At 45.9% G+C, this 18,702-nt stretch overlaps 1 protein-coding gene across 1 annotated transcript in view; it reads left to right on the top strand.

Moving 5' to 3' along the window:
- Nucleotides 1-3,626, top strand: part of GTF3C5 (general transcription factor IIIC subunit 5) — a gene marked incomplete at its 5' end in the record, with an annotated part of 44,767 nt that extends 41,141 nt beyond the window's left edge. Inside the window, 2 exons of the mRNA XM_082263667.1 lie at nt 1,861-2,003; nt 3,254-3,626. Of these exons, the coding sequence (XP_082119793.1) occupies nt 1,861-2,003; nt 3,254-3,459 (349 nt within the window). The 3' untranslated portion in view covers nt 3,460-3,626. The remainder of the gene's footprint in view (nt 1-1,860; nt 2,004-3,253) is intronic.
- Between the last annotated feature and the right edge of the window lie 15,076 nt (nt 3,627-18,702).

Raw genomic sequence — 18,702 nt, 5'->3', positions numbered from 1 at the left:
AGTAAGAACATATTTCACCATAAACTGGCCACTACCAGGTGCTGACAGAGGAGTGAAAATATTTATCAGGCGAGTTGTCCAATAGCCCAAGAGCCAAAGACCACTGGCGGAGAGCTTCAGAAAGACGTGGAATTAGCAAGTACAATTGTTTCAAAGAAAACTATAAGTAATGCACTCAACCACCATGGCCTGTATGCACGTTCACCCCGCAACACTCCATTACTGAAGAAAAAGCATGTTGAAGCTTGTTTAAAGTTTGCTGCGCAACATTCAGACAAGCCTGTGAAATACTGGGAGAATATAGTCTGGTCAGATGAGACCAGAATTTAACTCCTTGGATGCCATAACACACACCATGTTTGGAGGTCGAATGGCACTGCACATCACCCCCAAAACACCATACCAACAGTGAAGTTGGAAGGTGGGAATGTCATGGTGCGGGATGTTTTTCAGCATACGGTACTGGCAAACTCTATATCATGGAAGGAAGGATGAATAGATAAATATACCAAGACATGGGAAAGGAGGATGCAAGGTCAACCTATACTTATTCTAATAAATAAACACACAACACACCATCCTTAGTTTTGGCATAGAAATGGCCGCGGCACTTTATTGGTTTTATTTTATATAATTTTAAAATCTTTAAAATTATTCATTCAACAAATAATCAAATATTAAACCAAACCAAAATATAAATCTGTATATGAATCTCAATAAATAAATAAATCAATCTCGCTTAGTCACAGAACTCAAGCGAAAATATATAACTCAAGTATTAACCAAACCAAAAGTCCCCCCTTGATTCAAGGGTGACAATCAACCACATAAAGTGCCTGCGACGGGAGGGAGGGAGGAGAGCTTGTCAGGCAGCCTCCAGTCAGGAAAGTGAGAGACCCCTTGGTGCGGACCCCCTTTTATAACGACTGCCTGAAGGTTCTAGAAGGGGGGGCGTGAGCAGAGCTTTCCCGCCCCAACTGCGCTCTTAAAGGGGCAGCATCACAAATAATGCACACATTTAAATTACAAATTTTTTTTTTTTTTTTTTTTTTTATATACGATACCTACAATTATCGCATCCCCTTCCCCATGTCTGCGGGCGCCAATTCTTTCGCCCGCTTTTCCTTCTTGATAAAAATCTGCTGCCATTTACCAGGATAATAGAGATGAAACGAGGGTGGACGTTTCAACAAGACAATGATCCCTGACACAAAGCCAAGGAAACTCTCAATTGGTTTCAAAGAAAGAAAATAAAGCTGATAGAATGGCCCAGCCAATCACCTGACTTGAATACAATAGAAAATCTATGGAAAGAACTAAAGATCAGAGTTCATAGAAGAGTCCCATGGAACCTTCAAGATTTGAAGACTGTGTGGAAGAATGGGCCAAAATTACACCTGAGCAATGCATGCAACTAATTTCTCCATACAGGAGGCAGCTTGAAGCGGTCATTACCAACAAAGGATTTTGTACTAATTATTGAAAACATTTTGGTTAGTGTGCTCAATACTTTTTTCCCTGTGTCATTCCATTTTATTGCACATAACTTCATTTCTGACCTGATTTGTTTTGGTTTTGTATGTATGGATTTCGACACGGGGTGAAAATGTCATTCAAGTCAATAGGACCTATAGAAATAAATTTCTAGAAAAACAAAAAAATGGTGACGTGTTGAATACTTTTTACCTGTTGTGTATACAGTACTAGGTCACTGCACAAGAGGTTAGGACTTCTGCTGGACAAAAAAAAATGTACTGACCAGAACCTCTCAAATTTTTAATTGAATACCCCTGCACTACAGGATAATGTACAGGGAACAGGGTTGTCCAGGGATTGCCTTGTTAATGCTGTTATCTGCAGTTTGCAGGAGATCATTAAGCGCAATGATGGAGTGGAGACCGAATGTACTGAACGGGATGGCTGGTGCCTTCCAAAGACCAGCGAACAGCTTAGAGACTCCATGTGCCTCATTATCAAACAGATCATCCGCTCCAAGAGACCAGGTGAGAGGACTTTGTATTGTTGCTGTTATTTATTCTGCCTGTTACCCCTATTTTAGTTTATTTTATTTTTCGTCTAAAAAAAATGTAAATGAGCTATATTACTTACAAACAGGCTGAATGGGCTGCCCACTGTTATCTCAATTTGATCCATTAGTTTCATGTTCTGTCATACTTTTGGCTGAATCTGTACTTGGTCTTTCTGTGCCCATTGTTAGGGTATGCGATGATCAGTTTATACTGCCCCTTTAAATTATGAATGCATGCTGTGTTCGACTTGCTTCTGAGAGTTATATATGGTAAAGGATGTCTAGGTATTCCCCAGATTTAGCCCCAAACCTCTCGATCACCCTTTAAAGAAATATAAATAAAGCTGGGAAATGCTCCTAAAGTAAAGAAAATCTGTCAGGTGAACTTACACCGGACCCCCTTCCTCATTCCCCCCCCCCCATCCTGCTGACCCGGGGTCCCGCAAACAACCTCTGTGTCGTCGCTTTACAGATCCGGGGATTTAAAATCCCAGTGGCCTAATCTCCTAAATGTACCTCTCTGAGTGTACTGATAGGAGGCATTCTACTTGGTCGGCCCCATCACATGGATGGCGCTGACCAATCAGGACCTGCCTAGCTCATCCTGTCAGTGTTGGAGAAGAGGAGAGAGAGCCGCAGGGATTTCAAATATTCCAGACCGGTAAATCGGCGACCCGATGTCTCACAACGGGTGATCGTGGGACTCCAGGTCAGCAGGACCGGGGGGATGAGGAAGGGGGGGTCCAGTGTAAGTTCACCTTACAGGATTTCAGTAAACATGAACTTAAACTTTATCTTTGTTCCTGTAGTGAGAAACCACTTTTTTTACACATTGGAACACCATCAGGCTTGTAAAATTCCTACGGGGGGGGGGGGGGGGGGGGGGTTGGGGTTAGCTTGTAGGTCCGTTCTCTTGATAGGCACACCTCCAGCACTACATCTTCCAAAACCCTTTTTTCCTACATGGGGAAGGCTTTAAAGTAGAACTATAGGCAAAACTTCTTTTTTTTTTTTTTTTTTTTTTTTTTTTGGATAAAGCGAGGGAGGGTTTTGAACCCAGTCCACTTTTTTTATTTTATTAATTTTTTTTATTTTAACCATCTGTGTCTCATGCTGAGATTTCCCTTTACTTCCTGTCCCATAGCCAAAACAGGAAGTGAGAGGAAATCCCAGCAAATGAACTCTAAGACTTCTTTTCTTTTTTTTTTTGTGCTGTTGTCTTAGCCCTGTTCTCTGCTCCATCCACTTCTGCTGACAAGAAGGAGCAGCTGAGTTATGAGTCTGGAGAAGAGGAGGATGATGAGGAGGAGGAAGAGGAGTTCCATCCTTCTGAAGGCAGCGAGAATGAAATGGAGACGGAACTCTTGGATTATGTGTTAGATGACACCCAGCAGCCTGATCCTATGGAAGAATCTAGAACGGAGACCTGATTTTTGGTTTGTGCTGAATTGACTTCACCTGAATGGACCATAAGAAAAGCGCTTTTCATGAATTGACATTTGGACTCCTCACGTGAGCATCACTTAAATAGACCATAAGAAAAGACATTTTCACTGAAGACAAATTAATCCTAGAAGTGACTTTTTCACTTTACCAAGGAAAATAACCTGTGGACAGGTATAAAGTGTAGGTATCTAGAGGTACCAACACATACCTGCAGCATTTTTTACATTCCAGGCCAATCTGGTTGGGCTGAGCTCTGATGTTCCTATTAGGCAGGTGCAATGATTTGTTGGCTCATTGGCCAGTAGGAATTTTTGGGAGGAGGCAGGCAAGATTTGGGACCCCAGAAAGTGACTGTTCAGAGGACTTGAAGATGCATTCAGGTGGAGTGAGGGCAGTAACAATTGCTGCAAGTATGGTTGCACGTTATACCTGTCAACAGCTGTGGTCATTTTTTTTTTTTTAAACGGATAGGACAAAATAGGAGGCCAGTTATTGTGAATTACTTATTTGCACTAGTTCTTGTACAGGGTAATAAAGGAACATTTCGGTCCTCTGTGTTCTGGGACATTGAGCGGTGATTTCATCACTTAGTAGTGGCAACAGATGCTTTTATTGTTTTCTTGAAACCTATTTAGCAGGCAAAGCTTGCCTCCAAAGTTCCTATATTCTCACACAATGTCTTTTAGAGCCTGCGTCAACCTTCTTTTTTTTGTTTTCCATGCAAGACTAATGCCTCGTACACACGCAACGATTATCGGCCGACCGATCGTCCGACTTTTTTGTCCAGAGTGGTGTTTTGTTGGTTGGAATGTGCCTAGACTGCACACAAATTTTCTCGGCCAACAAAAATCTACTTCAGAAGTGATGTCATGTGCTGGTTTACTTTCCGTGTGTTTTTTCTTCTCTGAGCATGCCCAGTCTTGCTCATCAGATTTTTGTCTGCCGAAATCTGTACTGACTGACGGAAAATCGGCCGTTGTGTTGACGGCCAACAAAAATTTTATAGCCTGCACACCAGATTTTTTTCGGCCGAAAAGTCGGAGTCGGTTGTCGGAAGCATCATACTAACAAGCCGAAAATTGGCCGATCGGACGTTAATCGATGCGTGTGTACGAGGCTTTAATACTGGTACACACTGCTAGTTTCTTTCGTTCAACCCAGCGTGTTGAAAAAAAAAAAAACACAGCTCAGATCAAAGCCGCTGGACTAACAATCCGATGTTAGTACTGCGATCTCCCTGCTGTGCTATTGTGTTCTGACAGGGGGGGGGGGGGGTGGTTCCCTCGTCAGAACACTTCAGTCAGCACTCTCAGCCAATGCTCAGCATGCACATCCAAGGGCCAGCTTCTGTCGGACCGGTTTCCGTTGGACGGTTTTTATTGAACTGGACGATGTAGTCCAACATTTGGCCTTTGTGTACAGGGCTTTAGGGAATTAAAAAGCAGCTGAAACAGGTCACATGCAGTTCACCTGCACCTGCAATGAACTTTGATCGAAGAAGTGTCTTAAACAGATGTTTAAAGCATGCTGTTTTTGCCTATGGAAGCCCATCAACACAGATCTTTAGAGTCACCAACAACTATGAAGTACGAAACGTTACCTGACTTTGTAGAAATGTATTGCTTAGGCCCTCATGCTACATTTCTATTGGTCTGTCTAAAGGGGACTGTACAATCATATTGCAATGTGTATGGACCGCTTTAGGCTTACAAAATTTAAGATTTAGATTTTTTTAATTTCCGGCAGACTGGATGTGTGTTTGAGCTTCCACCACAGCCTTACAGACCTGTAGTTCCCCAGCGGGAAGAAGTTCCCACACTTTTGCAACATCTATGAGAAGGTAAGCTTGGCTTATTCCACGACCTTTAACAAGTGGCATCAGTATGACAAGTACATCTCAATGCTTGCAACCCTTCAGATCCTGAAAGCAGTGCACAACCCTAATGATTCCTGACTGTAGATATTACTGCAGTAAAAGGATATTGTTCCGAAGCACTTACATTTTTACATTTTAGTGGTCACCTGACCACTATCCTATTCCCATACAGCAGGTTTGTGCAGGCTACAGTGGGCAGGAGAGCATCACTTTCCTGCATCACTTTCTGCATTCTCCTGGCTGGTATGATAGCACTGTGCTATTAGAAGAAGGGAAACTGGCTGTCATCTGACAACAATGGGAATGACCTGTCTCCTCCTCAGCTGTGACAGTGCTGAGCCAATGTGGGAAGAGGTAGTGTCAGTGCATACCAGTGGTCTGACAGGTGACAACGCTATGGATAGTTTCATTGCTGTATTACAGTATGGTCACCCTTTCTAATTGCCCAAGGTCCATTATGCTGGCAGGATCAGCAAGTATTGATGAGGAGGATAGACCTTTCTGAAACATTCATATATTTGCAAATGTTGTTATAACTACTTTTTTCATAGATCGTGGATGTTTTTTTTTTTTTTGCTATAGTGCTTTATTAAGTTTTCTAATAAAATATTTAATAAATGTTTGGCAGTGATTAATAGACTTGCAGCTGCTTGAAGTGGTTTTAATAAAGCCAGAGCTACTGTAGTCAGAGAGATTTATACTGACTAAAAAGTGCCCAGACACAATGTAGTGGTCTGACATGGGTGGGCTTGATGCAAGAACACACTGCCATCTATTTGTGTATATATTGTAAGCAGCACTCACATTTTGTTACAACTCAGGGGTGTGACGAGATAACATGAGGAACACAAACTTTTGCCCTCCTTTTATTTATTTTATTTAAATACATGTCTGTGAATGTCAGAGTTTTATAAGGCCTCATGGTACTTGTAGTTCTGCAAGAACTGAAGGTTTAAAAAAATTAAAGGAACACTTTGAAAATACATCCGATCTCAATCAGGGAAAATATCATGCTGGATATCATAACTGATATGAACTGGGTAATGTGTTAGGAAGAAAATGATGCTTCATGGGTTGATGGAAGTTAAAATTATCAACCTACAGGGGGCTGAATTCAAAGACACTCTGAAAATCAGAGTGAGAAAATGACGCAGCAGGCTAGCCAATTTTGTTGGAATTTAGTTTCAGCAACTCAAAATGGTACTCCAGTTGTTTGTGAGGCCCCCCCATGTGCTTGTATGCAAACCCGACAACGTCGGGGTATGTTCCTAATGAGACAACGGATGGTGTCCTGGGGTATTTCCCCCAGATCTGGATCAGGGCATCACTGAGCTCCTGAACAGACTGAGGTGCAACCTGGTGGCGTCGGATGGACCAAAACATAATGTCCCAGAGGTGTTCTATTGGATTTAGGTCAGGCAAGCGTAAGGGACCATTCAGTGGTATCGATTCTTTCATCCTCCAGGAACTGGCTGCATACTCTTGCCACATGAGGCCAGGCATTGGGTGCACCAGGAAGAACGCAGGACGCACTGCACCAGCGTAGGGTCTGACAATCTGATTTCATCCTGATACCTAATGGCAGTCAGGGTGCCATTGTCTAGCCCAGGGATCTTCAAACTGCGGCCCTTCAGCTGTTGCAGAACTACAAGTCCCATGAGGCATTGTAAAACTCTGACATTCACAGACATGGCTAGGCATGATGGGAATTGTAGTTCCTGAACAACTGGAGGGCCACAGTTTGAAGACCCCTGATCTAGCCTGTAGAGCTCTGTGCATCCCTCCATTGATAAGCCTCCACAGACCATTACTGACCCACCACCAAACCGGTCGTGCTGAATGATGTTACAGGCAGCATAACATTCTCCACGGCTTCTCCAGACCCTTTCAAGTCTGTCACGTGCTTAGGGTGAACCTGCTCTTATCTGTGAAAAACACAGGGCGCCAGTGGTGGACCTGCCAATACTGGTATTCAGTGGCAAATGCCAGTCGAGCTCCATGTGCCGGGCAGTGTGAACAGGGCCCACTAGAGGATGTTGAGCCCTTAGGCCACCCTCATAAAGTCTGTTTCTGATTGTTTGGGCAGAGATATTCACACTAGTGGCCTGCTGGAGGTAATTTTGTAGGGCTCTGGCAGTGCACATCCTGTTCCTCCTCTCACAATGGAGCAGGTACCCGTCCTGCTGATGGGTTTAAGGACCTTCTATGACCCTGTTCAGCTCTTCTCCATGGTCTTGAGACTGTACTGGGAGACACAGCAAACCCTCTGGCAATGGCACGTATCGATGTGCCATCCTGGAGGAGTTGAACTGCCTGTGCAACCTCTATATGATCCAGATATTGCCTCATGCTACAAGTAGTGACACTAACCCTAGCCAAATGCAAAATTAGTGAAAAACAGTCAGAAAAGATGATTGGGGAAAAGAAATGTCAGTGGCCTCCACCTGTAAAACCTCTCCTCACATTTTTGTAAATATTTTATTATATCTTTTCATGTGACAATACTGAAGAAATTACACTTTTCTACAATGTAAAGTATAACAGTGTAAATTTGCTGTCCCGTTAAAATAACTTAACACAGACATTGTCTAAACCGCTGGCAACAAAAGTGAGTACACCCTAATTGAAAATGTCCAAATTGGGCCCAAAGTGTTAATATTATGTGTGGCCACTATTATTTTCCAGCACTTCCTTAACCCTCTTGGGCATGAATTTCACCAGAGCTTCACAGGTTGACGCTAGAGTCCTCTTCCATGACGACATCACGTTGCTGGTGGATGTTAGAGACTTTGCGCTCCTCCACATTCCATTTGAGGATGCCCCACAGATGCTCAATAGGGTTTAGGTCTGGAGACATGCTTGGCCAGTCAATCCCCTTTACCCTCATCTTCTTTAGCAAGACAGTGGTTGTCTTGGAGGTGTGTTTGGGGTTGTTATCATGTTGGAATACTGCCCTGCGGCCCAGTCTCCGAAGGGAGGGGGATCATGCTCTTCTTCAGTGTGTCACAGTACATGTTGGCACTCATGGTTCCCTCAATGAACTGTAGCTCCCCAGTGACAGCAGAACTCATGCAGCCCCAGACAATGACACACCCGCCACCATGCTTGACTGTAGGCAAGACACACTTGTCTTTGTACTCCTCACCTGTTTGCCGCCACACACGCTTGACACCATCTGAACCAAATAGGTTTATCTTGGTCTCATCAGACCACAGAACATGGTTCTAGTAATCCATGTCCTTAGTCTGCTTGTCTTCAGCAAACTGTTTGCGGGCTTTCTTATGCATTATCTTTAGAAGAGGCTTCCTTCTGGGATGACAGCCATACAGAGCAATTTGATGCAGTGTGTGGCATTTGGTCTGAGCACTGACAGGCTGACCTCCACCCCTTCAACCTCTGAGTGCTGCCAGTATTGCTGCATACATCTATTCCCTGGATATGACGCTTTGCATGTGCACTCAACTTCTTTGGTCGACCATGGCGAGGCCTGTTCTGAGTGGAACCTGTCCTGTAAAACCGCTGTATGGTCTTGACCACCGTGCTGCAGCTCAGTTTCAGGGTCTTGGCAATATTCTTGTAGCCTAGGCCATCTTTATGTAGTGCAACCCAGTGACCAGTATGGGAGAGTGAGAGCGATAACACCAAATTTAACACACCTGCTCCCAATTTACACCTGAGACCTTGTAACACTAATGAGGCACATGACATCAGGGTGGGAAAATGGCTAATTGGGCCCAATTTGAACATTTTCACTTAGGGGTGTACTCACTTTTGTTGCCAGCGGTTTAGACATTAATAGCTGTGTGTTGAGTTATTTTGAGGGGACAGCAAATTTACACTGTTATACAAGCTGTACACTCACTACTTTACATTGTAGCAAAGTGTCATTTCTTCAGTGTTGCCACATGAAAGATATAATAAAATATTTACAAAAATGTGAGGGGTGAGGAAAAAAATAGAATATCATCAAAAAAGTAAATTTTTTTTAGTATTTTTTTTTAGTATTTCAATATAAAACGAGAAACTCCTATATTATATAGATTCATTACACACAAAGTGATATATTTCAAGCATTTATTACTTTTCATTTTGATGATTATGGCTTACAGCTAGTGAAAACCCAAAGATCAGTATCACAGAAAATGTGATTATTGTGAAAAAGTTGAATATTGTAGACTTATGGGGGGAGATTTACTAAAACTGATGCATGCAGAATCTGGTGCGCCTGTGTATAGTAACCAATCAGCTTCTAGCTTCAGATTGTTCAATTAGACTTTGACAATAAAACCTGGAAGCTGATTGGTTAGTATGCAGAGCTGCACCAGATTCTGTTTGCACCAGTTTTAGTAAATCTCCCCCTTGGTGTCAGTTAACCCAAAACGCCTGTAAAGGTTTCCTGAGCCTTTTAAATGGTCTCTGTCTGGTTCAGTAGGTTACGCGACCATGGGGAAGACTGCTGACTCGACTGTTGTCCACAAGGAGGGTAAGTCGCAAAAAGGTCATTGCTAAAGATGCTGGTTGCTGTATCCAAGCATATTAATGGAAAGTTGAGTGGAAGGAAAAAGTGTAGTAGAAAAAGGTGCACAAGCAACAGGGATAACCGCAGCCTTGAGAATATCGTGAAGCAAAGGCCATTCAAGAATTAGGGGGAGATTCACAAGGAGTGGACTACGGCTGGTGTAAGTGCTTCAAGAGCCACCACACACAGATGTATCCAGGACATGGGCTACAACTGTCGCACTCCTTGTGTCAAGCCACTCCTGAACCAGAGACAACGTCTGAAGCGACTAAGGAGAAAAAGGACTGGACTGTTGCTCAGTGATCCAAAGTCCTCTTTTCGGATGAAAGTACATTTTGTATTTCATTTGGAAATCAAGATCCCAGAGTCTGGAGAGGCACACAATCCAAGTTACATGAGGTCCAGTGTGAAGTTTCTACAGTCAGTGATGATTTGGGGAGCCATGTCATCTGCTGGTTTTGGTCCACTGTGTCTTATCAAGTCCAAAGTCAGCACAGCCCTCTACTAGGAAATTCTAGAGCACTTCATGCTTCCCTCTGCTGACCAGCTGTATGGAGATGTGGATTTCATTTTCCAGCAGGACTTGGCACCTGTCTACACTGGCAAAAGTACCAATACCTGGTTTGATGACCATGATATCACTGTGCTTGATTGGCCACCAAACTTGCTGACTAAAACCTCAAAGAGAATCTGGGAGGTATTGTCAAGAGGAAGATGAGACCCCAGACCCAACAATGCAAATGAGCTAAAGGCCACTCTCAAAGCAACCTGGACTTCTATAACACCTCCGCAGTGTCACAGGCTGATCGCCTTCATGCCACACTGCATTAAAACAGTAATTTGTGCAAAAGGAGCCCCGATCAAGTATTGAGTGCATACTTTACTGTACATGGACATACTTTTCAGTAAGCCAACATTTCTGTTTTAATCCTTTTTTTGTATTGGTCTTCTGTAATATTCAAATTTTGAGACAATGAGTTTTGGGTTTTCACCAGCTGTAAGCCATAATCCTCAAAATAAAAGAAGGAAATGCTTGAAATATATCACTCTGTGTCTAACGCATTTATATAAAATATGAATTTCACTTTTTGAATTGAATTACTAAAATACATTTAACTTTTTGATGGTATTCTAGTTTGAGCTGCACGTGTGTGTGTCCATACGAAAATTTTCACTATGGGTCTATAGTTTTTTCAGTCTTGGAAAGTAAAGTGAACAGCTACAATTTTGCATATGCCGTGCTAGTTACCATTGTTAAAGAGAATGGCAGGCTCAAAACTGTTGCTGTTACTATGTACTTTCCTGGATTGAATAAACTTCCTTTATGCATGCCTTTATTTCAAGAATAGCAAAGTCATAACATAGGCAGCTGCAACTCAAATGTTGAAGGGTCCCTCCTCCAGCTATTTCTCAGTCTGTGCATCATCCCATTGTCTATAGCAGGGGTGGGGAACCTGCGGCCCCGCACAATCGTTGCGTCCGCCCCCGTACCGCTGTGTCAGAAGGAGCCGACGGCTCCGTCCTAACAGTGCGAGTCTCAGAAAATGGTGGACCCGGGGCGCAGAGCAGTGCGCCCGAGCCCGCCCATTTGTGTGACAATAGCGAATGAAAATTCGCTATTGTAACACGGATCCTCCCCCTGGCCAATCAGGAAGCGGGTTCCTGATTGGCTGAAAAGGCAAACACATGCCATTGGTCAAGGAGGAGACGGGAGGACTCGAGGAGAAGCCGCCACTGCAGGTAAGAGCACTGGCTTTGTGCATTGAAAGGGGACAAGCAGTGGTCAGTCTGCATTGAATGGGGGCACGCAGTGGTAAGTCTGCATTGAATGGGGGCATGCTGTGGTCAGTCTGCATTGAAAGGGGGTACGCTGTGGTCAGTCTGCATTAAAACGGGGCATACTGTGGTCAGTCTGCATTAAAACGGGGGCACACAGTGGTCAGTCTGCATTGAAAGGGGGCACACAGTGGTCAGTCTGCATTGAAAGGGGGCACGCTGTGGTCAGTCTGCATTGAATGGGGGCACGCTATGGTCAGTCTGCATTGAAAGGGGGCACGCTGTGGTCAGTCTGCATTAAACGGGGTCACACTGTGGTCAGTCTGCATCGAAAGGGGGCACACTGTGGTCACTCTTCATTGAAAGGGGGCACACTATACCTTGATTACTGAAGGCCCCTTTCACACTTTTGTGACCTCAAAGTCATGCAATTTTTTACAGCGTTTTTTGCCGCAAAGTAATGCCTATTACATTTATGCATACATTTTGTACAGCCCCCGAATGATGTTACAAAAATCCAAATGGTCCTTGGCAGAAAAAAGGTTCCCCACCCCTGGTCTATAGGCTAGACATGTGTTCCTGGCATGTTTGCACATCCATGCTGCTTCTGCAGCACTCAGTCTACATAGAAGGAAGCTGTCGCTAACTGGGGAAATTGGTTCTCACCTGGCGATCATACCTGCCTGACAATCGGTCTCACATCTGGCTTTCACTGCTATTATAAGCACACACATGTGGAGTGGAAATTACAGTTTATATTTGTCTCCACACTGCGCTCTTAATATTCGTAAATCATCTCTCTTATTGTGGCTTTTATTTCGCCACATCAGGCCACGTGGACATTTTATTAAAGATACTACATCACTTGTCCCACAGCTAAAAACACAATTTTTCTTTTTTGTTCATCGACGGACACAGCTTCTGATATTGATAACCATTAGGTTATACTGCCCCCTACAGGAGAAGGACACTAGGCAGAAAAAATTCTGGCTTCATCCATGGGCAGTCCCAGGGGGTATACTCCCTCTCTCTCTGCTATAGCCACTCAGATTTTTTTTTCTGTCTAGTCAGGAGTAAAGACCTATTTCCTTGCTGGGATCTTTGGTCCTGGCAAAACATTTTTAGTTAGAAATGTTTTTCTCCTAGACTTTTGCCTGTGAGATCTACAATCAACTGCTGGACTGGGCGACAGGCTGGATAATCTAGATCCTGTGGTCACCCCAGTCTTGCCAGCAAGTGTGTGCAGACCTCACCTCTGCGCTAGGTCAGCCGTGAAATAGCCCCACTGAATGGGGGCTGGCCTGCGAGTTAAACACCTCATGAGGTCGCATACGACCGGGTCTCTGCCCGAGTTGCAGTGTTCCTCCTGGCCGACAGCCCCCTGTTTTGAGAGAGGGGTTTTGTCTGGAGCGGTGCCAGTCTGGTTCCTGGTATGGTGAGTAGCTGCCCCCCCTCCCCCTGGAGAGTTTTGTGTTGGATGTGGGACAGTCGGACCCCCGGCTTCCCCTCCTACCTGTAGGCACCCCTCCTGCCAAGTTCCTCATCCTGCCCCCCACGCTGGGGCTATTTGGGTGGGCTGGCCACTTTCCTGGAATGGGGGCAGGCCCGCTAACTGGCGATGGGGGGTGTGCCACCGGCAAGTGGAGGATTGTGCGGAAGGGGTTTGTACCTGATGGGGGCTCCTGCCAGGGCCCCCATCCTGCCTGAATCTGTCCTTGAGGCCTGGTCTCCCACCTGGGTCTCCCTGTAAGCCAATTTGTTGTAGCCTGTGTGTTTCTATACATGGGGGGCATGTTTGTGTAGTCCAGTGGCCATTTTCTTGTGGGTTGCCATTAGAAATAGCGGTGGTAATAACAGTGGAGCCCTGTGGGCGGCGATTTCGGTGGTGGGAGCCCCTCCTCATCTGCTGGTGCTGACTCCTGGATCATTTTACTTCCTGATCGCTGAACGTGTAGTTCAGTTTCTCCTGGTGGCTGCAGGTGCCTGTTTCTGTGGGTGGTGAGTCTGGTAGGGTCCTTTCCCTCTCTGCTGAGGATCGCTTGGTACTTTGTGCCTGGCTACCGGACGGTGCTGCCAGCAAGGTAGGGGTTGTCCCTTTAGCAGTGTTTTTACATTTTTTTTTTTTTTGTGGGGTCCCTGGGTGACTCATGAAGTCTTTGGCGCACATTTCCCCACCTAATCCCCCTCTGAGGCTGCAGGGCCCTCCGGGTCCCGACCATCCATCCATGCACTGACAACGGTCCTGGAGTCCCTTGTGTCCCGGGTGGAGGTGGCTTGCGGGCGATGGGCTAGCAAAAAGCTCCCCTCACCTTTCCCTGCCTTATCTGTCTCATCAGATCCTGAATCTGATTCGGCCGCTGCAGACATGGGTCATTCTACTGGGTCTGCAACCACGCTCCTGGAATCCTTTGATAGTGAGGATGATTCCTCCACGTCTGCGACCGTGCATGAAAAGGCGCTGGTGGATGCACTGATTTTATCTGTGCATGAGACCCTGAAGATAGAGGACACAGCTGAAGCTGTAATGGAGGTGTAGTTGCCCTTTGGCACTCGCAAGCCATCCAAAGCAGCAAAGGTGTTTCCTTTCCCTGCCTATTTTGCCAGAAGTGTCGCTAAAGAGTGGGGACAACCAAAGCATCCCCGTGGGGTACCTAAGCACTTTTACTAGGCGTTACTCCGATGAGGAGTCACTTCTTAGGAAGTGAACTGTGCCACCGGTGGTGGACCCTCCGGTTTCCAGATTAAACAAGGCAATCATGATTCCGGTTGAAGAGTCCCCGGCCTTTAAGGATCTGGATGACTGGAAAGTGGAAGCTGTTGCCCGCATGTACACTCTGGCTGGTTCAGCAATGAGACCGGTATTCACCATTGCCCTCGTGTCGCAAACTCTGACCGAGTGGGCTAAGCTCCTACACTATGCCGTGGAGGGGGAACAGCTCCCCTCTGCCTTTCCTGAGCTGGCAGACCAGCTGGTCCTGGGGCTGCAGCTTTATCTGTGATGCCTCTTTGGATGCGGCTCCCCTGATGGCTCACCTCTCTGTTTTGACAGTTGTCTTTCGGGTGTTTTTTTTGGCTCAATTGCTGGTCTGCGGATCAGAATTCAAAAAAGGGGCTTGACTGATCTTCCATTTCAAGGAGATTGCCTGTTTGGAGCTACCCTGGATGACCTCATTAAAGGTCTCACAGGGGAAAGAGTACTTTTCTTATGCAGGCTACTAAGGGCAAGGAACCTCATCGTAGACGTGGGCCTTCCTTCTCAGCTCATAAGAAGTTTTGTCCCTCAGGGTCGACTGACAAAGGCTTGAAGCCTTTCAGGGCCTCTTCTGGAGGATCCTAACAAACCTGGCCTGGGAACCCAAGATCCGGCTTCTCCAGACCCGGGGACAAAACTCCTTCATGAAGGTGCGCCCTCTCCCATATCGGGGGTGGGGGGACGTCTTCGCTGGTTTCCAGACCCGTGGTTTTCCTGGGTGCAAGACAAGTGGATCCACAAAGTCATTCAGGTTGGCTACAAGATCGAATTTCGCTTTTGTCCCCTGGCAAGGTTTTTTTCCTTCCAACTTGCGCCTGTCCCCAGACCGCTTACAGGGCATGTTTGAGGCAGTACAAGACCTGTTCCTTCAAGGGGTGATAGTCCCGATTCCGGCCTCGGAACGTTTTTAAGGTTTTTACATAAACCTGTTCAGTTCCCAGGAAGGAAAGCAAAGTGTGTCCAATCTTGGACCTCAAGGAGCTAAACTGCTTTGTGCGAGTACAGAAGTTTAGAATAAAGTCCATTTGAACGGTGCTGGCATCTCTGCGTCAGGGGGATTTCCTCGCCTCTATTGACATCAAGGCTGCCTACTTTCACATTCCAATATGTGCCAGTCACCAGCTTTTCTCAGCTTTGCTGTGAGAGGAGCATTATCAGTTTGTGGCGTTACCCTTCGGTCTCGCATCTGCTCCTCGGGTCTTCACAAAAGTGTTAGCCCCGATGCTAGACGTGCTACACCAACGGGGGATCATGGTACTGGGCTACTCGGACAATCTCCTTCTGCGAGCGGAGTCTCCCTCTGCTCTGATGGAGAACCTAGAGATCACAATAGGAAGTCTGCTTTGGTTCCATCCACAAAGCTGGACTATCTGGGCCTGACTATGGACTTGGCCTTAGCCAGAGTGCTCCTTCCTCTGGACAAACTCCAGAAAATGAAGGCTGCAATTTGCCTCCTACTGTCCAACAAATGGTCATCCCTCCGGACTTGCATGTGGGTGCTGGGCCTGATGGTGTCTACCTTTTTTTTAAGGGGGTTCCATTTGCACAGCTCCATACAAGGTCCCTGCAAAGGGAAATTCTGACCAAATGGGACAAGACTCCGCAGTCTCTGGACAATCCGATCCGGCTGAGTGGGAGCACGAAGGAGTCCCTGATACAGTGGCTTCGTACTCCGGCGCATCAGCTGGGAAATTCCTCCCTCCCCTTGTATTGGACAGTGGTCACCATGGATGCCAGCCTGTCCGGCTGGGGAGTTGTCCTCGGCAATCCTTCTGCTCAGGGGATCTGGACGCTGGAAGAGTCCAGACTGCTGGTCAATGTCTTGCAACTCAGAGCAATCAAACTGGATCTTTGGACGGATCGTCTTCAGGGTTGTCCAGTGCGCATTCAATCGGACAATGCCACGGCAGTGGCTTATGTCCTCACCAAGGGGGCACAAGAAGTGTCCTGTTGGCTCTGGAGGTAGCCGACATTCTAAGGTGGGCAGAGTGGTTCGTTCCAGCCCTCTCCACCGTACACCTTCCTGAGGTGAAGTGGCAGGCAGATTACCTCAGTCGTCAGGCTTTGGACCGCGGGGAGTGGTCCCTTCATCCACATGTGTTTTTATGGATGTATCTCCGGTGGGGCACCCCCAAGGTGGATCTGTTGACGTCTTGGCTCAACAGAAAGGTGCAGAGGTTTGTAGCTCGGTCAAGAGATCCTCTGGCAGACGCTACAGAAGCGCTGCTTGCCCCGTGGGGTCAGTATCGTCTCATTTACACCTTCCCTCCTCTCAAGCTTCTGCCAAGACTTCTACGCAGGATCGAGGCAGAAGGGATTCCGGTCATCTTAGTGGCCCCGGATTGGCCTCGCCAGGCTTGGTACGCCAATCTGGTGCGGGTGGTCGCCAACTTTCCTTGGAAGCTTCCTCTCAGGGAGGATCTGCTGTCCCAAGGACCGATCTTCCATCCTGCTTTACTGTTGCTGGCTTTGACGGCTTGGCTGTAGGATAGGGGTTTATCGGAGTCTGTGATTCCTACACTGTTGAAAGCTAGAAAATCTACCTCTAGAAAGATCTACCATCGTACGTGGAAGACGTACATTGCGTGGTGTGAGTCTCTTGGGGGTTCTTTCTCGCTCCTTCTTGGCGGCTTAGATCTTGACCTTCCTTCAATTGGGGGGTTTAACAGAAATTGGACTTGAGTACCATCAAGGGCCAGGTGTCGGCTTTGGCGGTCTTCTTTCAATGACCTCTGGTCACACATTCCCTGGTGCGTACCTTTCTCGAGGGTGTTCGACATTTGGTTCCTCCAGTGCAGGCTCCATTTTGGTGCTTTCCGCTCTACAGAAGCCTCCCTTTGAAAATATTTTGGAGATTCCCCTGCTTACGCTGTGCCAGAAGGTGGCCTTTTTGTTGACTACCCCCTCTGCACGTAGGGTGTCAGAATTAGCAGCGTTATCCTGTTGTTCACCTTACCTGGCGATTTCACAGGGACAAGGTGGTTTTTCGCCCCTGTCCGTCGTTCCTTCCAAAGGTTGTCTGTGATTTTCATTTGAATGAAGATGTTGTGTTGCCTTGGCCGCAATGTTTTGCAGACTGCTATTTAAGAGGACCTGGACCTCTTTTGAGGGTGTGTTGTTTTTTTTCTGGTGGGCTCCCGTTGTTTGGTTTAGCTCCTGTTGCCTGGTTGGCTAATGTTTAGCCTTGGGAATTTTTTTTGTTTTTCCCACCCCTCATGTTTAACATTGCTTTGGGACATCCCAATGATTATGAATATCAGTACTGTAGCTGTCTCCGTCAATGAATGAAAGAGTAAATGGGATTTTTGACTTGCTGTAAAATCCATTTCTCTGATGTTCATTGGCGGACACAGCGCCCACCCATCTGTGGAGTTATAGTTCTCCTGACACTGCTTGTAACATAACTGAGTGGCTATAGCAGAGAGAGAGGTAGTATACCCCTGGGACTGCCCATGGGTATAGTCAGAATTATTTTCTGCCTAGTGTTCTACTCCTGCAGGTGGCAGTTTAACCCAATGGTTATGAATATTAGGAGCTGTGTCCGTCAATGCACATCACAGAAATGGATTTTACGGTAAGTCAAAAATCACATTATTATTTGTTCTGCTCCTGTATGTACATTTATGTGCATGAAGACCCTTAAGCTGGATACACACTATACAACTTTTGTGGTTAGTTTTACTTTAGATTTACCTTCAACCAAGTAGTGCAAGGGCCTGCCTGATTGCATACAAATTAAGTGTTTAGATTTGACCTCATATTATATGGTTTTGGTAAATCTAAAGGAAAAAATCTAAAGACAATTGTATAGTGTGTATGGCCCATCAGGGCCCATTCACATGTTGAGGTGCATTATATTAGACAGCAAGTTCATTTTGAAGGGGCTGTCAGCGCTAAAGAAGAACAGGAGTAGAGTCTTAGTCATATGCGAAAAGTAGAAAACTGTCTTTTGCATATGCAGATAATCTGTACTCGTGTTTATGATGGCACTGCCATATACACAAATACAGCAGTGCACAGACTCATGTCATTGACAGGCTATATGCTGCACCAGGGTTGTCTGGCCTGAGGAGCTACCCGGTAGTTACGTTGAGTGGGCTCAGCCGGCCTGTGTGCAAGAGCCCTTTAAGCTAGAAAGAAATGTATTCTGCAAGATTGGAACCTCTCTAAAAAACACATATATTTGTTAGCCGTGTTGTTTCCTCATGCAGACAGCAGAGGGTGTTGGTCTTCCAACATTATGTCAGCGTAGAATAGCTCTGGGCATTTTACTAAAAATAAATGTCTATTTTTGTCCTGTTCGA

This window comes from Pelophylax lessonae (genome assembly GCF_965119305.1).
Source record: "Pelophylax lessonae genome assembly, chromosome: 7".
Classification (NCBI taxonomy): domain Eukaryota; kingdom Metazoa; phylum Chordata; class Amphibia; order Anura; family Ranidae; genus Pelophylax; species Pelophylax lessonae.
Note: the sequence above shows the minus strand (reverse complement) of the source record. Positions and strands in the feature narration are given on the sequence as shown.